General features: G+C 40.5%; 1 protein-coding gene across 7 annotated transcripts in view; it reads left to right on the top strand.

Annotated features, from left to right (window-relative positions):
• Positions 1-27,957, top strand: part of CIT (citron rho-interacting serine/threonine kinase) — a 74,760-nt gene continuing 46,803 nt past the window's right edge. For 3 of the 7 annotated variants that reach the window (XM_027714129.2, XM_027714133.2, XM_027714126.2), the window contains exons 1-13: positions 1-80; positions 2,858-2,990; positions 3,750-3,891; positions 5,139-5,314; positions 6,632-6,733; positions 6,940-7,082; positions 8,010-8,103; positions 9,440-9,643; positions 10,151-10,304; positions 17,753-17,933; positions 24,916-25,021; positions 25,893-26,036; positions 27,399-27,518. In XM_027714129.2, the coding sequence (XP_027569930.1) occupies positions 2,895-2,990; positions 3,750-3,891; positions 5,139-5,314; positions 6,632-6,733; positions 6,940-7,082; positions 8,010-8,103; positions 9,440-9,643; positions 10,151-10,304; positions 17,753-17,933; positions 24,916-25,021; positions 25,893-26,036; positions 27,399-27,518 (1,662 nt within the window). In that variant the 5' untranslated portion in view covers positions 1-80; positions 2,858-2,894. The remainder of the gene's footprint in view (positions 81-2,857; positions 2,991-3,749; positions 3,892-5,138; positions 5,315-6,631; positions 6,734-6,939; positions 7,083-8,009; positions 8,104-9,439; positions 9,644-10,150; positions 10,305-17,752; positions 17,934-24,915; positions 25,022-25,892; positions 26,037-27,398; positions 27,519-27,957) is intronic. The other 4 variants (XM_027714130.2, XM_027714128.2, XM_027714132.2 and 1 more) reach the window with 2 other exon arrangements.

Here is a 27,957-nt window from a genome sequence, read left to right as displayed (position 1 = left end):
ATGAAGGAATCATCACTTTCACTCTGAAGACTTCAGATCACCAATTTAAAGAAAAGCAAAACACATGTTCTTCTGAACAGGTATGTTTTGGTTTTTTTTTACCTGAGACATAAGAAATGGGTACTGAGGTGTTATCACTGACACTGTACAGCCTTTCTCTCTCTCCTCTCCTCCCCTCATCTGCCACTTCAGCTTTTTTTCTTACATTAGATAACAGTTCTGGTGCAACTGTATTTTTATGCTACTCTTTCATTTTGCTGGTAGACATTCTTGTTGATGTGAGTCTTTTTACACAGCAACAGAGAAGAAAAAAACAGTAAGTGATCTTTTACTACGTGGCTGCTTCTAGAAAAATATGTATTTAAGGGCCTTTTTAAAGGGAGCTAATCTAACTTGAACCCCCATCTAAATTATGAGGAAAACCGTATCTGTCCCAAACAACAGTTTTAACAGCCAGCTTCCCTCCTTGCAAACACCCAACAGTATGCAAACAAAGAAATCTTTATTTGGAAAGAATGAATTATAAACCCAAAAATCATAGAACTAAACTGATGCCATTGCTGAAGCTGTTGGGCAGCTGAGAGAGGCCCATGGTCCAGCCAAGGCAGACTTGGTAGCCAAGCAGCTCACCTGGCTGGTCAAATTTGGGATATTGTGTGGGAGACCCAGAGCTGTTCATGTTGTAGAAGGGAAAGGGTGGCCTAATGTGTACGAGATGAAACCTTTAATGACCCATCTCCTCTCCCAGTTTGTGGATCAGCTATTCCACAGTGTCCTGCAGAGAAGAGGGAACAGCCACACCTTGTGATTTGAACACAACATAGAAATGAGCTCTCAAAAGGAGAACCCAGCTCTTCTGCTGCACTCATTTTCTACATCTAAACTAATGTATAGATATGGTGATTTCCCCAATGGAATTAGAAACTATGTGGATATTTAACAGTAATTTTGGCAGTTAAAAGAGAGAGGGTTAATGGCATCTGCTGAGGAGGAGATGGGTTGGAGAAAGCAAAAGGCAGAGGAGCCTGTAATTCTCTTCTTAATTTGGATGGCAGATAATAAGACTTGTCCAAAATATAGGAAAGGGCACCTTTAGACAGGATAAGGTTTCAAATGTCAGTGCAGGATGTGGTATTTTACTAATTTGCACTAGCATGAAAAGTGATCAGTTTATGCACAGGAAGCTCTTTACTGCCCTTCTTTTAAGAGCTGACCTCTCCCGGGCAATGTGGTTGTGGATGAGACACAGCCAATGACAGTGTTCTGAGTGGAATCCAAAAACCAAATTGGCAGTGCAGGTGGCGGACAATAAATTAGATTTTAAAAACTCTTTCAGGTTCAATAACTTGAAATGAGCCCAGATATATAAGTTTGAGACAAGAAATAGACCAAAAATATGTCAGTGTTCCAGAGGTGGTCTGAAAAAGGTGGAAGGAAGCACAAATCTGTAAAATGATTTGCACTTTAGCAGCCAGATGCCAAGCCAGTATTAGCGTCACTAAAATGAATGTTGGAGAGCAAAATATTTTATATCACTACACAGCAACATGGTTATTTTTGAGGACCCCACCACCGAGCATTTCTGTTACCAGCTCAAATCCTGCCAAGACACCGTGTAACAACGGGCTGTGCTTTGACGCTGCACCCCGTGTTTAACATTCACTGTGGTGCCTGCAGATCCCATGAGTGCTTTGTGCCCATGTTCTCCACGGGCATCTCATGGATCCGTCCTTAAACAAGGTCACGCTGCATCCCACTGACCGTCCCCATGGAGGCGCTTCGGAGGAGATGCCGAGCTGGAAGCTTTTCAGCTCGCAAGCTAATCACCCCGTATGTGACTAAAACGGCCATACAAAGAGGGTCGTACAGGTCAGACAGGGGGTTTACAGAAAGGAAATTTAAAGCTTCTGAAAACCTTTCCGTTTCCCCTCTGGCTGCCCGACCTGGCAGCGGCTGCTGCCAACTATGACGTGCAGGGCAGGGTCGAGCCAGCTCCAGTTCAGGACTGTTGGGAATGAGTAATTTTGTGCGCTCTAAGATTTGGCAAAGCAAAAACCAGACAGGAAAAAAAAATATAAAGAGGTAAAACACATTTCAAGCGGCGTGAGCGCTGTACGGGAGCAAACCGGCGAGAGCAGGTCCGCAGCAGCTCAGCGACAGCTCCCTGCAGGCTGCGCGGGTTCGCCGTCGCTTCCCCCGGGGAGGCCGAGCCGGGGCGGTGCCAGCCCCGCATCCGCCGGGTCCCCTCAGCGGCGCTTCCGGCCCGCCATTGGCGCGCGCCCCGTCACGGGAAGTGATGGCGGGCGGGCCCCGCCCCGCGCGCGCCGTTCAAACGCGGGCGGCGGTAAAGGCGGGAGCGCGCGGGGCCGCGGGGAGGGGGCTCTGAGGGGACCCGGAGGGGACCTCAGGGGGGGGGGGTGTGGGGGACTGAGGCCACCCTGAGGCCACCCTGAGGCCACCGGGGGCTCGGGGGGGCTCCGCACCGTCCCGCCTGCGGCCGTTCCCTCTCCGCCCCAGGGAGGTGGTGGAGCCGCCGTGCCTGGAGGTGTTTAAGGAAAGACTGGATCTTGCTCTGAGCGCCCTGGTGTAGCTGACACGGTGGTGTTCGGCCACAGGTTGGGCTCGATGATCTCAGAGTTTTCCAACCTTATTGGTTGGGTGATTCTCCACTCCTCAAACCCCCCCGTTCCCCAAATTGCCGCGACGCGCCAGGCGCGTTCAAACTTACCACTATTCGTAAATTTATTCCCCGAAGGAATATAAATGTTGCTCAGATTACGTCCGCCCTCATCTCCTTATTTTTAATTTAAAGTCAGCCATTCAAGTTCCTGCTGAATGTCCCTGTTCTGTTTTTCAGGTGATTGTTTATACGGGATAAGCTCGTACAAGTAAGGATGTTGAAGTTTAAATGCGGTGCCCGAAATCCGGTCGAGGCAGGAGCGATGGAGCCCATCACCAGCCGAGCTTCTCGGCTGAATCTGCTCTTTCAGGTAAAGAACATCTGGCCTGGGAGTAGCTGATCTTGGTTTTGTTCATGTCCACTCCCTGCATGTCAAAATACAGTCTTACTTGTTTGTTTGGATGCTCAAAGCGTGCCTGTGTCATTGTTTGGGGGAAGGGGTAAAAGAAGTGGATAAATAAGTGAAGTTCAAAGTGTATCTGCTTTGCACAAAGTTCAGTGGATAGTATCAGGTCTGATGTTTTGTGCATGTGTCAATGCTTTAACCTGATGGATTTTTCCGTGCAAAGATGAAATATTGCATTCTGTGCCCTGTAATCTTCATTTTTTCCATGGGTGATGTAGCTGTGGGTTTGTCCTGAGATGAATTTACCTAACCAGCTGCTATTTGATCATCTGAGGTTCAGCAGCTTTTCCCCTAGGGTTAGTATTGATACCGATTGCTTAAACCATTTGTACCATGAAAAAAACACACATGATACAATGTCAAAGAAAAATCCAGTCAGATCAGAGTCATCAGGAGGGTGTAGGTAGTTTCAAGAAAGCCGAGACTTGAACTTTAAAAATCATTAAGATTGCTTTGTCTAAAAGTAAAATACCTGTGACAGCTATTACAGATAGACACAGTGAGTTGATATATTTACCTCACACTTCTGTATCATTTGCCTAATTTCTGAAGAAGTGATTTTAAAATGAATAATATATAATCTGCTCTATACATCTGTTATTGATTTGAGGCTTTTCATTGTTGTCTGAGACTCCATCTGCTGTTGCTGCTTTTTTTTTCCAGGGGAAGCCACTCTTTGTGACTCAACAGCAGATGTCTCCTCTCTCCCGGGAAGGCATCCTTGATTCCTTATTTGTTCTTTTTGAAGAGTGCAGAAATCCTGCTTTAATGAAAATTAAACACGTTGGCAACTTTGTCAAGAAGTGTAAGTTTGTTTAAACTAATTTTCAGGTGTCATTTTAAAAGACAGTTCTTAGTAATCTGGATGTTTAAGTAATGCTTTAGTTGCTTTGATCCATTAATGAATGTAACCCAGGACTTTGAGCATCTGACTTTTTGTGGGCAGACTCAACATTGCAAAGGGGATCTTGGCAGTCTTAGTAAAGCTTTGTTCAGGTCCAAGATCAAATGCAAGTGGCTTTTGAAGTGCTGTGACTCGAATGTGCATCCTCCTTAGTCTGTACTATATTTACATCTGAGGAGGCACTTTCTTGGAAAGTGTCTGAGCACTTGATACAGCAAAGCTCCAAATGCACACAATAGAAGGATGTCAGAAGTTGAGAGCAGGGTAGTGACTAGAGGGATGAGAAAAAAAATTCAAGAAAGGAACTTAATAATCCTTGGCTCTTTCATGTTTTGGATTCCTTCTGTTACCTGAGTTTTACACTTGTAAATAGTGTTTCTGTTCTTTAAAGATCTAATTTCTAAAGGAGTAAATATGTTACTGATAATGTGCTCGGGTTCCTTTCAGGGAAGAGAGAAAATAAAAGGTTCATCAATTTTTCTGTTAAGATTTAGCAGAAAGCCATTTGGTTACAAGCAACGTGTCATGCCCTCTGTAACAGCTCCATCCAATGATTTCTAGATATTGTTATTGGACAGTAATTTTCTGTTGGTCTGAAGAATTTTTAGAACAGTTTCCCATGAGCAACTGAGTATCACCCTGCATGCTGGTCAGTGGAAAACTTGAGCTGAATATCTGCAATAAATGCTTGTTGGTTGTTTGACAATGGACTAGTGCCTCCCTCAGGCAGAGGAGCAAACCCTGCCCCTGGACTCCAGAGAAGCCCTCGTATTTAGGGAATACACTTTGTGTTGGTAAAGGGTGGCTGGAAAGAAGTTGGAAACCAAAGAGGCTCTCAGCCTCTGATGTTATGAATGGGACAGAATTATGGTTGCTATGAGAACTGTCTTAGCATTTCCTGATTCCTTTGTATGTACCATATTTCAGACTTAACTCTGCATCGATACATCCTTTTTCTAGTTCTTATGCATACTGTTATTTTTAAGAAGCATATTCTGGAAAGATTTAACATTTCTTGAGAATCTGGAACTGAATGTCTTTTTTTTTTTTAATTTTTTTTTAAATTTAATTTTATTCCCCAGTTTTGATGTCTTTTTTTTATGAAATGCCAGTTGGCCAATGTAAAAATAAGTATTTTATTTTTATAGATGCAGAGGCTATAGCTGAACTAAAGGAACTGCAACCCAATGTGAAGGATTTTGAAGTAAAGAGTGTGGTTGGCTGTGGTCACTTTGCAGAGGTCAAAGTAGTAAGAGAGAAAGTTACTGGTGATATATATGCTATGAAGGTGATGAGCAAGGAGTCCTTGCTGGCACAGGAGCACGTATGTATATTTGTGTTATTACAGTAGGAGGATAAATTGCAATTTGTTAAACACTTCCTTTTTGTCACTACTATTAGAATAAAGCTAAAAATGTATCTTGAGAAGGTTCATCTTACATTTCGGTAGAGCAATAAATCTGTGTGTAGTTTTGCTGTGTTTAAAAGCCATTGTCAAAGTCCATGGACTGGCTGAAGTGCCATCCTCAGGTGCTAAAACATGGCCCGTGTCTCCAAGAGCTTAACATCAATTGTAAGGCAAGAAAAAACAGATGAAGGGAACACTGAATCACTATTGATCTGCTTGTTGATGGCTTGCATTTTCAGGCAATCTATTCATTAAGGGTTTTTTTATTTTAAAGAGTGACGTAGAATGTCAAGAGTGGGTGTGAAGGCAAACTGGTGATTGGGATTTTATGGAGAGCCTCTTGCTACCTTGGGCAATGGGGTAATAGAGGTTGTTATCATAGTTTAGTGAGAAACAGAAGTTAATTCTTTTACTGACTTGAGATGACAAGCAGGACAGAGACACTCCATGAAAGACCTCTTGAATTTATGCAGCAATATCTGCATTAGTTGATCCCCATACGTGGTGCAGTTAGGTTGCTCCTGAGATTCCTTATAATTTTTTGTAGCTACTAAAAATGAAGCTAAACTAAAATTGTTCTTTCTATTGCATAGAATAACAAGAAAGCAAAGTAGGATACTACCCTTATATGGCATTTGCTCATTCTTGTTCATTGTGGGTCAGTGAAAGTAGGGAATGTTGGTCTAAAGAAATTTACAGTATTCTGTAATAAAATTAATTTCTTGTTGTCTGGCTGAACATCCGAACAATTAAATAGTTGCTAGAGGAGGATTTCATCAAAGCCTTGTATTTTAATGCCTTACAATGAATGTATTACTAAATTGGCTGTAAGATGCTACCCCATAATTGGTCCAGCTTCTTTTCTGCTTGTCTGATTCTTTTGAGATTAGTTTTATTTTATTGGGGCCAGTCCAGATGAAGTCAACCAGGACTGCACTCCAGACTGGTGGATGCTTCAACAGATTGAGAGGGAAGCTGGCCTTTGCTGCAGGGACTGTTCAGCTGAAAGCAAGCTAGACAACAGAGATTGGGAGGGGAACAGAAAACAAAAAGAAGTAAAATGAAATTACTTTTTTGAAGGTGTATATCACAAGGAAATAGCACTTAAAATTTCTGTGTAATTTTTTTGCGATGTGTGCCTTTGGCACAGACTCAAACTTTTCTCAAACTAGGGGATTCTAATGTATTCTAACTCCCTCTCATCATGATATAACTGAACACTTCTTTTTGTAGGTGTCATTTTTTGAGGAAGAACGCAGCATATTAGCTCAGAGCACCAGTCCATGGATTCCACAGTTACAATATGCATTTCAAGACAGGAAAAATCTCTACTTGGTAATGCCTGCTGTTTGTTTTTCTCCTCTGTTGAGCACTACTGCTGTTATACTAAAGAACAACGTGATGGTTGAAATGTGCTCATTTTCTGTTAGTTTTCCTGCACTACATGCCACTGTTTGATATGTGTCCAGTGTAATATGGAGGAGTTGAATGGAATATCTTTTGTGTGCGTGAAATATGTGTTCTTTTAAAATTTAATGTAGGTTATGGAGTATGAGCCTGGAGGGGACTTGCTGTCACTCTTAAACCGATATGAGGACCAACTGGATGAGAATATGGTGCAGTTTTATCTTGCAGAGTTGGTCTTGGCCATTCACAGTGTCCATCAGATGGGTTATGTACACAGGTAGGTAAAGTTTGCTTTGCAGAGCACAGATATGTTTAATCAGTATCATTCCAGAAAAGGTGTTCTGGAATGATGCATTCTTGTGTGATTTCTTTTATTTTATATTCTGTCCTCTTTCAGGACAGTATTTCACAAGCTGTATTGGAAGACAAAATTAGAAAATTAATCAGACTCCCAACTATAATTGTAGCTAAAGGCATTAACTTTGATGTAAAGTTCAGCCTAATATCAAGAAAGGATTGTTACATATATTTTTCTGGAGGCTCAGTAAAAAGAAGCCTTAATGTTGCACTATAAAAAATTTAAATCTTTTCCAGAGATTGCTGCTTTTGGCACCAAAGAGTGTGGGAAATCAGTGTAATTGTTAAAAATTGTTGTGTGCTGACTGGCGAACAGGGCAGTATAGGATGTTGGAGTAGTTAAATATCACAGTTTTCTCTCCAGGCTTGGAGGCTGATGTGTACATTTTCAAATCATATTGGTATTTAATAAATTTATTCCATTCTGAGGGTGTGGAAATTATTAGGAATTATTTTATGTTCCAGGAGGTGCAGTGGCTGCACTTAGAGCACAGACTGTGGCCTTCTAATGCAAGGTCACTGCCTGGATTTGGAAGATGAGCAGAATAAGTTGCAAGGGAATTTGGGAAGAAAGCTACCTCATACTTTACTGTAACTCACAGTGTGATGAGGGTGCAAAACCACCTTTCCATCTTCTATCAATAATTATTAACCTTCCATGAAATAAGGGGAACTTTAATACTTTCCTATTTGGTTGGAAACAGAACAGCAGTTGGAAATAAGGCTCCCACTTGAAAGTGCAGCTGAGCACAGGGTTGAGTGTAGCTGAATAGGGCTATCCTGTTATCTGGATGTGATAGTAGGGAATAGCATGGAAAGGTACTGATGGCTTTCTTCTTGCTTACAGAGATATCAAACCAGAGAATGTTCTTATTGACCGAACAGGACACATTAAACTGGTGGACTTTGGGTCAGCTGCCAAGATGACAGTAAACAAAATGGTAATAATGTGGATTTAAACTTTGTCTGGGGCTTGTTTGGATAGTCCAGTCAAAAGGGGAAAACTAACCTGGTATTTATTCCTGGACTGCACCTTGCTCTTCTGCCTCTCTTGTCCAAGAATCTGCTCTCAATCATAGTTTTCTATTTATGAAAGGCTTTTCAAACATGAGCTCGAGTATCTTTTGCAGCCCTCAGTAGATATATGTTAGCTTATTAAATACATATAAATACACAAGTAGGTTTAGACAAGACTACTGACTCATGGTGCTGCACTGTGATACAAAATCCTACTTTTAGAGGTTCTTACAGCTGTTCAATGGACATGGATTTATAATGGTTCATAATTTGAAGGGAAATCGTGTCTGTTGTAACTAAGGTGGCATAGCTTTGAAGACTGGGGGTCTCTTGGTTAAAATGGGTCACATTCCAGTGTTCTGGGCTTCACTCATCAGAAAGCACTACATTGAAATCTGAATCAGTGGAGTTTTTTATAAGTTCCTTGTAAGTTTTGGTAACTGCAAACAACTTTAAGTGAAAATTTAAAATTAAAATATATCTAAGTGAGAACATGAAGTTCTGCACCAGATTCCGGTCTTGTTTTACAGTTTTTCTTTCTTCATAGCATTTTCTTTTTGATGTGATTCTTACCATTCTCTTTTCCCTGTTCTTGCATTTTCAGTGCTTTCTGCATTGCATTTTCCTTTTAAGTGTTTTCTTCACATTACCTTTTCAGTCACCCTCAGGTTTTTAGCCTGCCTGCTGTTCTGTTTCATTCTTTATGCCACTCAGTGCAAAAATGATTGCAGTTTTGACTCCTGAATTACCTTTTCTAAGCAGTCCAGAAATTCAGATATTAGTACTCTGCTGATCATGAACATAAGGTAAAAAAGTAGGGGTGAGAGAGGAATGAGGGCAGGGAATATTTATGTCTAAATTTGACTGGTTTTGAAATTTCAGCTACGATATCCCTTTTAATACTACTTGAAGCAGTAGAGCTAGACTGTATTTTCTGCTTAAAACATCAGTTTAGTAATCCTGTGCTTTTTGAAATGGAGCTTTTCTACTTTAGGAGTTTGTACTTTCTAATAACAGTTGGCTCTGATGATTTGACTCCTTTTATACCAAATAGCTTGCTTTGTTTGTTTATCAGCAGTGTCCTTAATGTTGCACTTATTTGCCAAACAGCCTTGCTTAAAATTACTTACTTAAAATTCACTTGGAGGGCTGAAAATTATGCCTCATTAAAGAAATAAAAAAAAAAAGAAAGAAAGAAAGAAACAAGATGAAAATGAACAGAAAGTGCTGTAATATCACTTGGTATATCTTTGCTTCTAGGTGAGTGCCAGGCTGCCTGTTGGCACACCTGACTACATGGCACCAGAAATGCTGACGGGGTTGAGTGGGGATGGCAAAGCCTCTTATGGTCCAGAATGTGACTGGTGGTCCCTCGGAGTCATTGCCTATGAAATGGTTTATGGAAGAACTCCCTTCACTGAAGGGACTTCAGCAAAAACTTTCAATAACATCATGAACTTCCAGGTAGAGAGAACTCCTTCCCTGTTCTCGAGTAAAAAGGGTGTAACTAAAGGCTGTTTTTACAGTTGAGAAAAGAAGCTTTTGGATGTCTCTTACTTTATATTGTATTTACATGTCTCTGTAGTGTAGATATCAAGTAACTTTTTGTAACAGGTGTCATAGTCCCTGATTCAGAAAATCCTAAGCCACAAACCCTTGGAAGTTTGGGAGAATTTTCGGGGAAAGTGTCTTGTTTTACTCTTCCATCTGTGTGTGCCATTGGCCATTGCTCAGCATAAGATGGTGACCTGGGATACCATTGGCCTGGGTGGGAACAATTGTTCCTATGTTCTTATCTTTGCTGCAGTAAATGCATATAAAAGCCTATTTGGATAAAAAGCACCCTGCTTTTATTTGTGTGCTATAAATATTCATCCTTTGTGCCTGACATATCTCAGAATAATGAAACTTAATCTTACTGTTCTGAGCCTGTTTTCCTACTGAGCAGAAATCCATTTCTTTCTAATGCAGAGATTTCTGAAGTTCCCAGAGGATGTGAAAGTTAGCAGTGAATTTCTTGACCTGATCCAGAGCCTGCTTTGTGGGCAGAAGGAAAGGCTGGGTTATGAGGGTCTCTGCTGCCACCCATTTTTTTCTAAAATTGACTGGAATAATATCCGTAACAGTAAGTAGAATAAAGCTGTATTTATAAAGAATTTCTGATTCTTTGGTTAGTGGGAAAATTGGTACAATGTGAGTATTTGTGTGTTTGATTTGAATTATTCATTATGAAACAGGACTGTGTCCTGGAGCAGGTGCTTTTAACAAAACAGCTCATTTTGGTTTTTGAATAGGCTATGTTAACATCTCAGGTGAAAACTGTAAGGTGAGATGAGTTTAATAAAACTCCATATGAATTTCTGATGCAATTGCCATATTACTGCAGGCACTAGACTGGAAAATCAAAATGGTCCTTTCCATGTCCTTTCTCAGATTAAAATGCATCAGTAGGTTCATTCAGGCCTCTGCCACCTCAGTTTGCTTAATTTGGGCTTCATCTGCTTTTTTTTTGTTGTATCTTCAGCTTTCTCCTTCCTTGCTCGTGAACCAACTTCACTTTAAGGTTGGTTTATTTTTTGTAGTTTCTGTAGGTGATGAAATGTTCATGGCTGTAGGGCCATTGAGGTTTTCCTCAAAGTCAATGGGGGTAATATATCACTGGGGGTTTTTTGGTCAAAAATCTGTTCATTCAGCTAGGAGTAGAATAAAACCACTGAGGCAGATAATTTTCTGTGCAGAAAACTGTTTATAATACTATGTAAACAATGGAATTTTGTGTTTGGAAGTACTGAGGCTCCAGCTCCATGGCAAAAGCAAATATTTCACAGATCATCAGTGATCTCTATATGGGCGTCTGACTTGTGTTGGATAGTATTTGAAATTATTTGGACTGTAAGATTATCTGGGCAGGCAACATGCCTGCCTTATATTTTTTTATCAAATATACTGTAAGGGAATGATTGTGCTCCATTTTCCATGATAAATTGCTAAGCCCAGTGCTTCTCCATTTGATGACTATCTCAGCACTTCAGCTGTCAGCTCCACAGACTGTTTGCTCACTTTTCTGTTGATTCATTAATTTTGAACTTGTGGAGTTGCTGTTCTGTTAAATTCCATTGTTTCTGCCCTTTGAGAGCCATTGAGCCTCGAGCCCTTTTCATCATTTTAGCATACATTTCCCAGCTCACTCTGCCTTCTTTCCCCAGAGCCCTGCCTAAGCCACCAGTGTCTGAAATTTTTCTATAACATTTATATCATATTATCTCAGATCTAGAAAAAAAATAGTGCCATGTGAGCATCTGTTCTGGTGTTTCCTTACCAACTGCCTGTCTAGGATTCACACAACTGCACGAGTTCATTGGGCATTTTTGCCACTTCATGTAGCAGTGGTGATGCTGATGGGCAAGCTGGTAGGCAGCCCTGCTTGTCATTACAACGCTGAAATAATCATTTGGGATTTTAAAAAAATCCCATTTCTGCCTGCAGCTGGCCAGTGGATTGAATCACTCCCTTTAATATCCGGACCTACCTACTGTGCCAATTCGTGCAGTTTTGACCCCTGACTTCGATGTTGTGCCTCATGGTTGATAAACCCCTGCTGGAACTAGCACAAAACACAGCAGTCTTCTTGCTTTAAGCAGCAGATTCAATGTATCACCTCTTGCTTTGCTCTCGGCAGTGGCTCTCCTTGTGCTGGTTTTTGGGACAGTGGTGCTGTCATTCTGTCCAAAACCTCTGTCAGGTTTGACCTGGGCTATCTAAAGGCTAAAGATCTCTTTCTAATCTTGACCTCTGCTGATAGTACTGTTTGACTGGAGCAGTGGCAGCCTGAGAAAATTAGGAAACTAGTGAGTGCTGGAAGAGGTCAGAGGATTTAGGTTTGTATTAAAGAATCTCACTGCCTCAAGTTAATCTGGTCAAAGATTTTGGGGTTATGGAGTGTTGGATTTGGTGAGCTTAAGGCCTTTGCCACCTGAAATGGTTCTACGATTCTACGACTGTTAAACAAATTCTGTATCAGTACAATCAGACTTTTCTCTAGTCCATAAGAGCAATGATGTAATTTCTGTTTCAAACTGAGCAAGGTAGAGAAAAAATTGGTACCTTTGCCTTGCAGGTATTTAATTATCATGCTGAGAGCTCCAGGATAGCCATTCTTAATGCACTGATTTTAGTTAAGAATGTGTCATTAAGGGGTTTTTCAGTGTTACATTTTGTTGTTATGGTAACCTATGAAACACTTGACTTTTTAGTAAACCCCTTTCCTAAAGATTGTTGCCTCTAAAACAAGCTCTCAACTTCCTTGGGTTCAAGTAATGTGTGTCTGCAGAAGCAGCTCTTAAGTTAGAGAAAAAAGATCAAACCATTAAACCTAAGGTCAGTTTTAACTGAATTAGTCTCAACAGGTAATCTTCCCTTTCATTGGAGTATTATACTGAAACACACTTATGGATTTTGCTCTCTGTTGACTTCTGCTTTTTAATGACTTCTAAAGCTTATTAAAAAAAAAAAGGCACCCCAAAACAGACAACACCACACTTCCCCTCACAAATAAACCAACCCAAAACTTTCAAAAGTTTGTGTTGATTTACTTGACAGAATTTTCTGAAAATAGTTTGGAATTTATTTACCTGGAATAAGCATATTTCTACCTGTGTTTCAGCTAAATGATCAAGTATTTCACTGGAAAGTTGATAACAGAATTATTTGAGTACTTAATAATTATCTAAAATTAGAGATAGAGAATGGGGGGATGACATACTTGAGTTATCAGCAACAAGGCTACATTCTTTATAATTTGTGGATTTTGTTAGTTACCTTCTGTAATTTCAAATCCATAAACTGCATCAGCTTTTTAATTTGGAACCAACAAACTGCTTTGCCGAAGCCTAACTGGGAGATGGTCAGAAGACTTTTATTATTAACTAAGCAATATATATGTATAGCATAAAGAACCTTTCATTTTAAGAATTGCTTAGTAACTGCAGTCCAAGAGGTCTTTGAAAATGGAATGGCATGTTTGGACTTGCATGAGGAAACTGTATATATGAGAAGAAAAGAATTAATGTCTTGTGCAAACACAAGAACTTGTGAAAGTGTTGAAGACTGATTTTTAGGCTGTTTTCTGCTATTGAACAAGCAGGAACCCAACTCTCATTATTCATAAGTCTAAGACACTTCCTTATCCTTTTGAACCCCAAGCTGATGTTCAACATGTTAACAGTTAAACACTGGTGTTTCATGCTTGTCTTCAGAGAAATTTATTGACTTGTTTCTTGGAGCTCACTTTCATTTCTGCTTGGAGATCACTTCTGCTAACAGAAATGTATGTGTTGGATCCTTGTCTTGACAGAACAGTAGAAATGTTAAGACAATATTGTATAGATTGGTTGGAACTAGTACAGTGCCTTTTTTATAAGTGGTCTTAGAGAAAACATCCTTAAATTACATCACTGGGATTTTCTATTTTTCTTCCATAACACCTTCTCAAATAGGGCTGTTAGAGCCCCAGGAACAGTAATGCCTAACCTACTTAAAAAGGCTGTGGGGATGCTTTTCCTCGGGAAGCATTTATAGATCACCTTGTAGATCAAGAAAAGACACATTTTTATTCTTAAGAAACATTCTGTATTGCTTTTAAGTCTCCTATTTCAGTTGAGTCTCTCACTGTCCCAGGGGAAATGCAGTCTCTCTTTTCTGAATTTGCATGAAAATATTTTGAAATGATGGAAAGACCTGGTTAAAGCAATGTTCCTTGAACTAGTCATAAATACACACACTAACGCAGTGTTAAAAAAATTATTTCCATAAGAGACACTTTATCTAATCTTAATGATAAAGTGGTTAAAGTACTTGAGAGTGTGTGTGTGGTGGTTTTGGCTTTTTCTTTTTTTTTTTCCTTTTTTTTTTTTTTTTTTTTTTTTTAAACTAAGCAACCTACAACACCCCCTTTTCCTCTGAAAGTCATCCTTTGGAACAGATGGAAGAGGGTTACATCCTTCCACAAGTGGGGAGGTATCTAGGCAAGCAATTGGCTTTTTTAAAACATGCAGTTCTCTACAAGATACTTTAAATGGTAAACAGAACATGTGCCTTCGTCGTAACCTGTCAGAGACAAAAAGAGGTCTTTATACCCGACCAGTTTGCAGGAGTAGAAACATCAGGTTTTAGTGTCTTTTTGAGTAATAGTTTTGCCTCCCTTTTGAGTGAGCCTGAAAAAAGTGCAAATTTTTCACCTTGTCAGATGTGATGGCACCGTGTTCACATTTAGCTCTCAGAGGCTTGTCTTGACCTCTGCTAAAGGATTCTTCCCTTAAAGAAGCAACTGATAAGCACATCAGTGTATTTGCATTCCCCAGTCTTCATCTTGTGCTGAAAATATTACAGCTGTGTGACAACTTTCTGATTTTAAGCAAGAAATAATAATTTAACTAGAGATTATGTCATCATGGGACCCACATTTGAGAACAAAATTGCTTGTCTGTTTTAGCTTGTTTTTACAAGACTACTCTGTTTATTCTGTGGGTATTTTGGACTTCTGACAGAGGACTCAGTCTTGGACATAAAAGACTGTGAAGAAGCTACCAAATAATTAACAAAATCAGACAGAGTGGATCTAACCTTTTCTTTTTTTTTTGAAGTTACTCCCAGTTATTACTCTGGAGTGATTTTTTTTCTCCTGTGTTGAAACTCCTGAAGAAGTTCTGCTTCTCATTTTCAGTCACTATTGACAATTTCAGAACTACTTGACATCTAAGGGTGTTTTTGTTGAATGACTGTTCCAAGTCTCCTCTTCAGTTGCTACTGTTTCTTGAACAAATATTAGTGTTAGTATCAATACAAATATTATTAGCATCAAAGTTATACTGCAGAGTTGCAGAGTTTTTGGACTTTTAGTGATGGATTTTAGTGAATGCAACATAGAGGACAAAGGATTTTTTCATTCTTTTTTACTCTAGTGTTCACAATTTCTCTTCTTTGTTCTCATATTTTATTAAGCATTAGAAGAAGCTGCAGTGTAAAACACTGTGCTCTTTAAACTAGTTCCCCACCAGCCCCAAAGGTTTACTCTGTCTCACATTCAGTTTTATCTCTGTGCATCCATTGTGCCCCCACTGAGCCCTTTTCATCTTTTTATGTGCATGCATAGTTAAATGATATTTTCTTTTATGCATGTGGTTTGAGTAAGAATTCTTACTGTTGGTAAGAGGAAGGACTTTCTTTTTAATTGCAAGGCCTTCAAGATGACTCCTAAGATCTTCTTTGCTGATTTCTGATGAGAAGTAAGGCTCTAGGTCTCTCTTTTGAAGATGAAGTTATCTGTCAGGCTCTGGGAAGTGCATAACAGGGGGCTTATACTGTTATAAAAAGGCAACCAAGTTGGATTTTGGTACCTCTTTAAGAAAGATTCTAGACTTCCCGGATGAAGTGAAGAGTTTGCTGTTTTCCCTATTACTTTACCTCGTCTGTCTTCAGAAACAATGTTAAAAACCTCACAGCAGCCCCTTCCTGTAAGAGGATGTGCAGAGTTCTTTCAGCAAATGCCCTGAACTAAAAAATTCTAATCCTAAATTAATCCTCCTCTGCTGTGAATTAACTGTAACTTGAGGCTTATATTTGCATTAAAAATGAAATACTTACAAATTGTTTCCCGTTACTTCTCTGTTTTTAATCATTAAGAGGATATGGAAGAGTAGCTGGACGTTATTCTGACATTAAGTGATTTAAAAAAACCATACACAGCCTAACCAGCAATCTGTATTTCAAAATTATATTTATGTACATAAATATCAGCATTATATTGGATCTAAATTTGTATTATAACCAATAAAACAGAAGAAATTAATAAATTCATGATATTGACAGAAATTTTAAATCTTCTGCTGCCAGTAAATAAAACTGCTACTTACAGAACCTATTTAATTTCTGTATTTTCCCCATTTATCTCATTCTAATGGACTTGGAACTAGTGTACGTGAGCAGCATCCTATCTGGCTTCATGGAATTTCTTCTCACTCCCCTGCTTGGGAGCAGCGTCAGGATGGCTCCTTAGGGAGCTGCTACCAAAGCCTGTGTGTGGAGTTGGGATTTGGCAGTTCGTACAGACACAGTTCTTTTTTTTTTTTTTTTTGTCTTTTGGCTGTTCCTGCTGGTCTGGTGGGTACTTTCAGCTACATTTGTGTAGAGAACGAAGAGTTAACAGTGGGCAGTGAAGGGCTTTGGCAGCCTAGAGGGAGCCAGCAAGCTCCAGCCGCGCCTGGTTCTGCCCCTGTCAGTCCCGTCGGCAGCAGCATCTGTCACGATGCAGGCAGGTAGGGTTAAACCCCGAGCATGCAGGGAGTGAGGAGCAGGGAGCCTGCACTGCAGGGGTTGGAGTGTTTGTTCCCGGTTCTTCAATCCTCACCAGCCCTTCAGCTCCAGGAGATCCATACTGGATCCATGGTAACGGGTTTAGCACACTCCACTTCCATCAGCTGGTGACAATGGGCTCTTCTGGTTGCTGACAGAAGAGCTGTCTCCTTTGCTAATCTCTTTTTTAGCTCTGTGGAGTTGCAGTGAGTGGGGACCTAAGTGATGAAATAAATAAATAAATAAATAAATAAATAAATGTTAGAAAACGTGATTTAATGAGGCAGGAATTGCCCAGCAGGCTCTTGCATTCATTCCTTTCCCACATGTAGCCAAGCCAGCAGGTAGCTCGGGTGCTGCACATCACTGAGGAGAACTTGTCCTTTTGTTCCTTGGGTTAATTAAACTGAAGCTAATGTAAGAAAATCGGCTGAAATTAAACAACTGCTTGACAAGTTAAGTGGTACCAATTTAGAAATTATACTAAGAAATACATTGTAATTCCTGCTATTTATACCTCTCTTCAGAGCTGATTGTATCAGAGCCAGACTGCAGTGGTGTCCCGACAAGAGTTCCAGATCTTCAGCAAGCTCTTTCAGAGAAATAAAATCTTACTTTCTTCCTTTCCTAAACACCAGTGAATTTCTAGTAGCTGTAGTTTATTAGAACCTTCCAGGAGAAAGACCAGTTTGCTCTTGATTAGAAGCCCATGCTGGGAAGATTCTTGTTAGTGCTGAAGGGTAAGATATATCCCTCAGCTGACTGGCACAGGATCAGGCTTCATTCTCAGGTAGTGTCACTAATTGGACAGGTTGAAGACATTTTCCTTTTCAAGATGAATCAGAATTGACTGACTTTTAGCTGTATTACAGCAATGTTTTACTTAGCCTGGTGCTTTGATTTTATTCAATGTATGTGTTTAAAAAACCCAACATCCTAACCTGAAACAAAAAACCCCAAGCCCCCCAGTCTCAAATGCCCAAGCTAAAGCCCAGTTTGATGAGTGTGGGAGACGTTGTGCCTGCAGAGTGGTAGCCATGTTGGTGGCTCAAGGGTTAATCTCTTGTTGCTGTAATACGCTTTGAGAGCAGCAGCTCAGTCTGCTTGTGTTAGCAAGATTAAAAGCAGGAGCTGCAGTGCCATTGCAAGCACTGAATGAGTGGGACTGTTGCAGAGTGAACTGTAGCTGAATTTTGTCTTTTCTTCTTGCTTTTTTTTCACCAGCTCCTCCCCCCTTCGTTCCTACTCTCAAGTCTGATGATGACACCTCAAATTTTGATGAACCAGAGAAGAATTCGCGGGTTTTATCCTCTACGCGCCAGTTGAGCCCAGCAGGATTCTCGGGGGAAGATTTGCCATTTGTGGGGTTTTCATTCATCAAGGCATTGGGGATCCTCAGACCAGAGTAAGTAGGAATTATTGCTTAGGTGGATAGGACCACTGGAAAATGGGCAGGTTTGTTACAGTGAGGATGGTGTGTGTGGGGAAAAGCTGTTTTAACTGCTGTACTCTGCTGTAGGGAAGCTGCCAGATTCGGGCTTGATCTGTTGCTGCTGTGCCTTGTGCATGTCCTACCGTTCTGTGATTATTTCTGGGATGAAGGGGAGGGAATGGGATGGAAAGATTGATTTTAAAGCAGTTATTGTTGAAATTGTTGCTGAAATACTCTGAATTAGTTGTTGCTGTTAAGCAGGGAGCAGCAGATGATTGCATTTCTGGTACTGCAGATCCCTGCAAGAGGGAGAATACTGAGTTCGGAGATGGAAAAGGGGGGTGGTGTTATTTTATTGGGTCAGAGAGTGGGCACCAAGTGCTGGGGATGTGTAAGGCTGAATCAGTGATCCACAGAAATGGAGCTCCACTAACCTGGGAACGTGCAGCAATGGGTCAGTGAGCAAGAGAAGGAGCTGATGGCAGCTGGCTGTGTGCTGCTGGGTCAAGTTAAATAGGAGGACTGGGCATTGCTGTACTGTGTTAGGAGACTGGAGATTCAGGTGAAATATTCAGTGTGTGTGTGTGTGTGTGTGTAGGGATGTGAAGATCTAGAAGAAATGGTTTTCCATGGAAAGAAAACATGCTTTCTGAGGGAATGGAGTCAGAGAAAAAGAAGAATATAAGTAATGTGTTATAAACCATCTGATGTGGTGGGTGGTTAGTTTCTGATGACAGAGCTATTGAAAAAGTATTAGTGCAGTGCATTAAGTTGGGAAGTCCTTACCTTGGGATCTGGAGGCCTCTCAGGAACGCAGTGGCTTTAGCTGTGTTAGTGATTCAGTGCACTGAGGTGCTGTGTTTTCGTGTCAACCATCGTTCACTCCTGCTAGGTTAGTTCCCTTCAGGGACTTGGTTGTCAATCTGTCTTAATCAAGTTTCATTTTTTGTCATACTCGTTGTGATAGTTGCTCTGCAGTAAACGTGTCACCAAATCTGGTGATACTGTTGACATCTTTGATCTTGCCCACGCCGTGAATCAAGGTTATATGATGGTTATGCCAGTAATAAGAAGGGAATCTTTGGCTGTTCCTCCTCAGCAGAGTTGCTCTTATGGCAAAAGGGAGACAACATAAAAACCCAAAAAGTGTTCTTTTGGTGAAATGATCTAATATTGTCAGCAGAATTAGAAAAAGGGATTGTTAGATCTGTAGATACCTGGGGTTAAAATCTGTCTTAATTCAGGAGTGATGAGTTTAACTTAGGGTATTATCTTTTCTGCCTGGGGAACTGCAATCCATGTACCAAGGCTAAATGGCCATTCAGGTGACAGAAGAGCCTCAATAGTGACCACATATGTGTGGTAAAAATCTGTATGTAATCGGGCCCAGGACTAGAACTGAAGAGGAGTGTGAGGTGAAGTCTCAGAACAGTGGTGTAACTGTACTGGAGGCTGAGACAGCTGTAGCAGATGGATTGATGTGCTTCTTTTTTGGAGATGGTACTGAAAATGCATATGGAAGTTATATTTGAATTTTGGTAATAGATAGGAAAAGGTATAGCAAAAGAGTATAGGGATTAATGTCCTCTGGAGAAATTTTGACTGAAGTAAAATTTCTGTTTTGTGTGGCCTGTTTTTTCCCTGTACTGGAACAGAAAGACATCATATATTTAATTTTACCCCAAATAATTTTAATTTAGGTAGGTCTTATTGGCTTCTTTTTTTGAATGAGATCTTGATAAATGCACTTTGTTATTTTTAGCAGTTAATATTTGCATTTTGTTCTGAGAAGGTGATTTAAATATGGCAAAGAGCTTGCGGAGACTTGAAAATATATCTGTATTTAAATAATGCGGTGATTAGTTTATTCTCAATATCACTGCAGTTGGGTCCTAAAGATAACTTCTTACTTATGAGATGTTGTCTAGTGTGTGTTTTACTTGAGGAAATACAGTACTGTTTCTGTCCACACCAGCTTGAACATCAAATTCTAGATGCAGAACGGTAAATGGAGGGGGGGAGGCTTATCTCTTGTGACTCTCAGGACATCTTCTCTGGAAGGTCCTAAGTCAGGAAGTTGATCAGTGCAGAATTTTTGTTCTTAAAATCTTTCCTCTGAAAGTCCAACCTTATGGTTGCTAAGTGATGCAGATCTGTTTTCCTGTCTGCAGCACGAGCCCTCCAGTGCTGCTCGCAGTGAGCCCCGGCAGCTGCAGGGAGCCACTAACAAGGTCCTTGAAACTTTCGTGGCTTTTAATTTGAGGGCTGTCAAGCCACGAAGTTTGACCTTGTTCACTGGACAGTAAGAAGGTATGGCTGAGCTAGGAATTTCAAATACTTCAGTAAAAAGAAAAGGAAGGTAAAAGAAGTCCTCTTTTCCATTCTTCTCTTTCTCCCAATGACTTAGTGCTAGAAGGGTTCACCTGAGTCACTTAGACCTGTTGCCAGAAATTACATAGTTGGTGTGTAGATTAAAAGGGTTCATTGAATTACAGTGTTGCCCCATACCATGAGATTTGGGATGAATTTGTGACCCTCTAACAACTGTGAAATTTAACAAAAGAGCAAAAGTCATGACATTAATGTATTGTGGGAAGCAATCAGGAGAAATCAAGGGCTTAATTGCTGCTGCCATAGGTTCCTGTCCTAGCAATCTGCTGGATGATTCTAAGAGCTGGGTTGAGGCTGCAGAGAAAGACCAGCTGAGTCCTTCTCCCATCATGGCCTCTGAATTCCTGATATGGGGGAGAAGAGCCTGTCTGACTGCAAACCTGGCTGCTGGTTTGGCTGTGAGCGTGTGACTGTGACAAGATAAGAGGCAACTGAGGGTTTAATTCCATTAAAAGCCAGCCCCACCTTCCTGTCCCTAACCATGGCTGATCTCCAGTGCTTAGAACAAGTGACAAAAACCCTTGGGTGCCAAAAATATGCATCAAGTGGTGAAGGAAAATCGTTCTTGTCCTTTGCAGGTGACTAGCAGAAGCCTGAAGGCATAAGATAAATATGTTGTAAATCCAGGGTTAACCAAATATACCAAATTGCCTAATAAAAATAAATACCTAATAAAAATAAATGCCTAGTAAAAATCAATACCAAATAAAATGTACCAAAATACCTAATGAAAAATACCTAATTAAAAAATACTTTATAATGCAAATTTTTGCCTGCCCGTGTCCTCTCTGCAAGGTCCTAAGAAGGGGTATTTTCAGGATTTCTGGGCTTTTGTTTTTTGGTTTTTTTGGGTTATTGGGATTGGTTTTTTTTTAATTTTAAAAATTTGATATGGATTCATGACTGTCATTATAAAATACTGAGGTTTAAAATGGGCCATTCTTCCAAAAAGAAGGACTACTGATTTCTTCCAACAGTTTGTCGGTTCTGGTGAGCTCTTTCACCAAAGATAGATTAAAGAGGAAGCACAGGATGAGCATACCAAAAATATGCTTTGCTTCAGCAAGCTCTATTCACAGATTGATGGTATCACTGTTTGTTTTTGGTTGGTTTTTTTTTAGGCCTGAGCAAGCATTTAGGAGGGGGCGGAAGGTACAGATGAGTATAATGCTAAAAGGAATAGAGCATGAGGGATGGGGGACGAGATTATGGGCATGTTGTGTGGGGGCCAGGATTAGGACAGATGGTGCCAATCATTGTGAGAAGGAAGCAGCACAGGTGAGCTGGGGGTTTGTGAGAGTGGCACAAAAGGACCCAGGAAGTTACGAGGTGTGATGTGATGCATGGGGGGACCAAGGGACGTGTTTCATACCCCAGAGTCATCCTGGAGCTTTTCCTCTGCTAATGCTTTTTTCTTTTTCATCTCAGCCAAGTTGGAACTGGAGGAGCTTTTGCACAACCAGCACCATTTCTGATCATTCTGCTGGTTGAGGCTGCTGCTGATCTAGCTGTGAAATCACTAGTCAGCTGTAAGTTAACTTGGTTTTTAGTCATGCAGGCAGTGCTTCTTTGGAAAGTAAATTGGCACAGCCCCAGTGCTATCAGAGCTTGGTACTATAGACTTGACTTTGGGGTTTTTTTTAATCTTTTATTGCAATTTTCTTGTTGATGGATACTGGTTACCTTTTGTTAATCTATTTTTTCCCACTTCAGAGGAAACAGCAGAAACTGCTGTCGTGCTAAGAGAATTGATCCAGATGTAGCAGTTAATTAAATGAAATACTCTGAGATGGTCCTAGCCTGAATGATAGCTTTGCATCATGGCTTTTGATGTTGGATTGCGTGTGTTTAATTTCTGCAATGATGCTGACTGAGGAAGAATGTAAGTGCCCCAGAAATGTGGGTATTTTCCACCTTGTCATGCTCTGTTGAGAGCTTCTATCACCATGACAAGGCTTATTAGATTAGCCAGTATTCCATTTCTCTTGATTTCCTCTGTCTGCCCCTTTCTGATACTTTGAAGATTGTATGGATGTTCAGGAAGTTGTTCTAATACAATTTGTACACAGGAAAGAATTACTGGGAAAGCAAGTCTGTTAAAAGCTGCGTGTCCAGTGCTAACCAAAATCGGTTTCCTTGGGGATAAGATGTACTGTTTCCACGGCAGGAAAATTGTCCTGTCACCAGGACATATATTTTTAAGGAATTTCTTCCTTGCTTTGGACAGGAATGAGGAAGAAAGGTTGTAGTTCTAGTTTGTAGCCTCCTCTTCCCTTACAAAGCCAACACCAACCCTGAGGAGCAGCTCCCTCTGCAGTCACCTCGTGAAATGCAAACTTCGGTCGGTCTCCTGCTCTCTGTCCCAGCCCATCCCACCTGGCTGAACCACCTGTCCTTGCAGAGCTCTGCATCTCCTTCCCTGAATCCATCCTGTTCCTGCCTGGCTTGCAGTGCATATGGATGCTTTGAGCTGGCTTACTAGGAGAAATTTTTGAAAAGCAAAATAGTGCCTGTAACATTAGGCTCTGATTCTTTTAATAGCAAATAAAATAAATGAGCAAAAATAACAGATAAAATTAGCTCCTTTAGGGAGGTGGAATAGAAGCCACAAGTAAAACCAGGTTTGTGAGAACTGGCTGGAGTTTTCTTAGGTAATGCCTCAGGTTTGAAAAGGTGATGGCTAAGGCTGAAACTGTAATTGAAAAAAAGATTGCTTCAGCCTGTACAGTTCAGACCTGTAAAAATACATTTTTATTATAAGAAGATTTTCAGACTTGTCTCAGTACATATTTGCAGCTATTTACATATATTTGATTAACATTTGAAAGCAGATTCCTTAGTGTCTTTTTTAGTTAATGTGAGCTTTAATTTGTATTTTTAGACTGCTTTTCTCAACTATTCATTTTTAGCCTTGTTTGTACACCCAGCTGTTATGGAATTTAATATGCATCTTTCTCAGATGGTTGCCTTTTCTCTGTAGGAGTATAGACACGCTTTATAAATTGATTTTTAAATATGGTAATTAGACGGATCGGATTGATTGGACCGGGACTAAAGGAATGTTGTATAAAAGCATTAATTTTAAACATTTTTTTTTAGTAAGTCCTGATCATATCCGTATCATTGACATGCAGGATTCTTTCTTCTAAGTTTTTCCATATCAGGTTTCTGAAGAGATGATAATATTTGACCTCTCAGGGCAGAACTGGTGGATTTTGCTGTGTTTGTTTGCTGATATCAAAATGTTGTTTCCTAATGACAGCTTGGGGTGGTGGTGCTGACGATCTGTTTGACACAGAGATGTTGCTGCAGCATTTTCATCAAAATCCCCATCTCTCTGCCTGTGCCTGTGTTGCAAATCTACTTGGATTAAGGAGTAGATTTTTCTCAGAAAATGGTGGTGATGGAACGAAACTTTCCTTGGTGTTAAGAGGAGCCTGTGCTGCTGTGTGTGGGTGTGTGGCTATATGCAGAGAGCTGCTCAAAGCTCCTTTCTCTCCATGGGGATAGCTGGCTGCACACCAAACTGTGGCCAGGAGAAGCAGAAAGCAATGTGTGGGCAGCCCGTGTGATCTTTTATTAGCACCTTCATTGTGCTCCTGCGTTTTGATCTATCAGCTAACACTGGTTCCATCACTAACTGCTCAAATATCTAGTTTGAATCATTTGATGCGAGGGAGAATGTGATTTTTAAAATTATGTTTTGATTCGTGCACTTAATTTTTTGGTTGCAGATTGCATATTTAAGACTGCAAAGCACTAAAAATATGCTGCCAAACATCAGGTGGCTTCCTATCATTTTCTAGAAGGAATTTAGACTAGCAGAAACAGTAACTTCTTAAATGCTGAGTCCCAATTAGACAGAAAGCTTAAGAACAGGTAAATATTTCCCCCAGGTTTCTGGAGTCAAATTGTTTTGAACAGTACAGTTAAGTTGTGTCTCATGAAAAAGAATTACTTCTAAGTGGAACTCTGAAGTTCTGCAGTGTGACTAATCATATTGATATTGATTGAGTTTGTAGGGATCATATGAATCGGGTAAGGAAAGTTTCAATTTTGGTTCACAGAATGTAACTAAGGATATTAAACTCTTCTTCCTGTGGTGCAGATTATGAAATGTTGAAGTTTTTAGGGCTTTTGTAGTTCGATGATAATTTAAAAACCTGTTTAAAAATAAAGTACCAAATAAAAGGCATTTCTCTGGAAATTTGTTATCTTTCCAAAGGTTACTTTGGCTTTATGCTTTGGTTTTGTTGCACTTATAAATCCCTACAAATTATGCAATGCTGCTGCTGTGATTTATTGTTTTGCACTGTGACATATCCACTGATGGAAAATACTAATATTGTAAATAGAAGGTACACATGGATTCTTTAATAACGATATACTGTCATCAGCTTTTATGGTGTGTTTGATCTGAAATGATGGCTGTTAGACTGGAATTGCTGCACCTTTCTTTTATCCCGGGATAAGTAAGTACACAATGACTTTACAGAGGCTGCATGAATCAGATTTCTGTTACCTTTTGCCTATATTCATGTGCTGTTTGGCTTTGCTCTTTTAGATCTGTTTTTTCAAGTGTGGATTCTCCAGCCAAGGTCAGCTCCATGGAAAAGACACTTCTTCTCAAGAGCAAAGAACTCCAAGACGCCCAGGACAAGTGTCACAAGGTATTTATTTATGCGATTGGCCGTCTCCATTGCTCCAGGAATCTGCAACCACTGTATGTCCAGGGATCTGTCAGATGCTGCTGATCATCCAGACTCGTGGTGGGCAAAGTGCTTTTCCTTCAGAGAGGTGGCTTCCTGTCCAGTACAAAGGGAGATGAATTTAGGCCATGCTGTTGCTCTAGATACTTTTATCTTAACAAGAAGCGGCTCTGGATTTTAAACTGTCCTTTTCCCAGCGTTGACACAGACGACTGCTGCTTCCTGCAGGCCGTGCCTCTTCATCACCACAGTTACCCCAGTACTGTTCTGAGGGGCTCTTCCTCACTCATCAGCTCCTGCTTATATAACTGTTGTCACGTCACTGCTTATGGTGAACGTCTCATAACAGTTGCTGTGCTCCAATAAAGGGAACCTGGTGGAGTCTTTTAACACTTACTGCTTGTTTGAGACTTTTATGAGAGTTCCATTACTTTTCTCCCTGCTCTGTTCTGGATTTGACCATTTGCTCCTGACAAGGAGATGGGGGGAAACCATCTTCTGGTCCAGCATGGATTTGGGATAAGGTTAAAGTGACCCATCTCTGCAAGTCAGGTGAAAAATGATTGTGTCTTCTTTGCTAACTGGGGTTCGAAGAATGACTGAATATGAACAAGCAGCTTGAATGAATGGGGTGACTTAGACTTACTACTTGTCCTTAAGAAGAACTGTGCATTCCTGGAGCAGAGACAATGGTATCGGAATTTAAACACCATTTGGAGAAACATAGCTTAGAAGTCTCTTGGAGACAAATTCCTTACAAACAGAGCTCTGAATGTAGCAGTTAACAAAGCTTGTGAAGCCCCCCTTTATAACCTCTTGATATTTATTGCAGATGGAGCAGGAAATGACGCGGTTGCACCGGAGAGTGTCAGAGGTGGAGGCTGTACTTAGCCAAAAGGAGGTGGAACTGAAAGCCTCTGAGACCCAGCGATCCCTCCTGGAGCAGGACCTGGCCACCTATATCACAGAATGCAGTGTGAGCCCTTACCCCAGTCCTTCCAGAGCTGAAGGCCTGAAATTTGGTGGTCTTTGTCTTTCTCTTCCATCGTGCTTTCAGTGGGGTACTTGATGGAGAGAAAATAACGTGTGAGGGGATATCTGTTGAACATGGAGCCCTGAATTGTTTGCAAAAGCTTGCTTGGTAGTTTTATTCGAGCGCTGTTTCATGGTCATGTGCTTAGATCATGCAGGAGTGACTACTGTCCTGGTCTTGCTGAAACTATTTGTGATGTTTGTCTTACTGGCTGTGCTAGAACATGCTTGGGTTTGACTTCTTGCAGGTTTCTTAGCCAGAAGAGGAAGGGGCCTAATCAGTGCCTAGACAGAAATCTTCAGGAACAAATAGGATTAGGAAGCAGTGGTGTTGCCTCCATCTGTGGTGTCCTGAGTTCAGACTGATCCAGTTCCCCAGCACAATGTCAGGGAAGGTTGTAGGACAGGGGCTATTTTTCAGGTAGAATATAAAAATGAGACTGCAAAACCATGACTTCAAAGATCATTTGGCATTTTTCACGGGAGCTGGAATGTCTGCCCAGTTGTCCTGGCAAGATTCCAGTGAGGATATTTTCATTCTAGTCGATAGTCTCTGTATTTTCAGTTGGATATACAATTATGTTTCCTCTCTTGTACCAAGAACAGAAGTGCAGATAATACTCTCTTTCAGAGAATTGAAAACCATTTCTGATGGGTTGGTTTGTTGGGAAGCACATCTTAAAACGGGGCTGAGTTTTACCGTACCAAATGCTACTAGGTAAATAAATAAAATCCAGTTTATGTCTCTCTATTGAAGAATAATACTCAGTTGATAGGAGGACCATTCCACTGGTAGGTCCAAATTGCAGGTAAGGTATGTGGTGAGATACAGACTCAGCTCTTCTGTTCTTTGTAGAAGTTTAACAATGATTAAAGCATTTGACTCACTTAACAGCAACAAGAAAAATGTAAGTAACGTGAAGTTGAAGGATTGTGTCTAGGTTGTGAATTAATAGTCCTGGATAAAATATAGATAAATGCTGTCAATAATGGATGCCTTTTGTGATCTGTGTTTGGTTTTTGTCTCTAAACCTGATGTGAGGAAGTAGATATTTGAACCAAGATTTGAGTAAACAATGTTTGTAAAAATGGGCTGCTTCTGTTCAGATAGGAGCAGCACTGGCCATGAATTTCATTAGAGTTCCATCACTGGTGCCTCAATTTTTCTTTTTTTAATTTTTTTTTTTATTATTATTATTTTGATGCCTCGCTGCAGTCGAGGAGGCATTTGTGTAACTAAAGATCTTCATTATACAACCATTTGAAAAAACCAAAGACTGTGTATTGAACATTTTGCTTTCTGCAGAGCTTAAAGCGAAGCCTGGAGCAGGCACGGATGGAGGTGTCTCAGGAAGATGATAAGGCACTGCAGCTCCTTCATGATATCAGAGAGCAAAGCCGAAAACTGCAAGAGATCAAAGAACAGGTATTCCTGCTTCTTTGGGGAGCAGGGTGGCTGTCCACAAATAGGCATTCTTGGCATATTCTAGCTCTGGTGCCAGGATGACATTTGATGTTGGTAGGCTGGGATAACTCCCAATCTGTGTGTTTTCACATGGGTTCCTGAACAATATAGGAAGCAACAAAATTCCACTTGTGTATTTTGCAAGTAAGCACAGACTCCAAACTTCAGGTTTTTCTTTTCCTAGTCCTGAGAGGACTTTGTCTATAAAACTAGCTTAGGAGAAAGTTGCAATGCTTTACTAATATACTGCATTAGAAGTGAGCTATCCATTTAAAATGGTTAAGGTATGCAAATTTCACAACAAGTTAATGAATCTTCACCTGGGAGAGAACTGAGCTAACCTTTGTGTTGTTTTTTTTTCTTCTTTCTTGTCTGGCCATTTAAAATGCTTAATAGTCTT

This window comes from Pipra filicauda, unplaced genomic scaffold (genome assembly GCF_003945595.2).
Source record: "Pipra filicauda isolate LSUMZ 115617 unplaced genomic scaffold, ASM394559v2 scaffold33_size4404698_pilon, whole genome shotgun sequence".
In the NCBI taxonomy this organism is placed as follows: Eukaryota; Metazoa; Chordata; class Aves; order Passeriformes; family Pipridae; genus Pipra; species Pipra filicauda.
The sequence above is the reverse complement of the archived record's forward strand: the minus strand, read 5'-3'. Positions and strand labels throughout refer to the sequence as shown.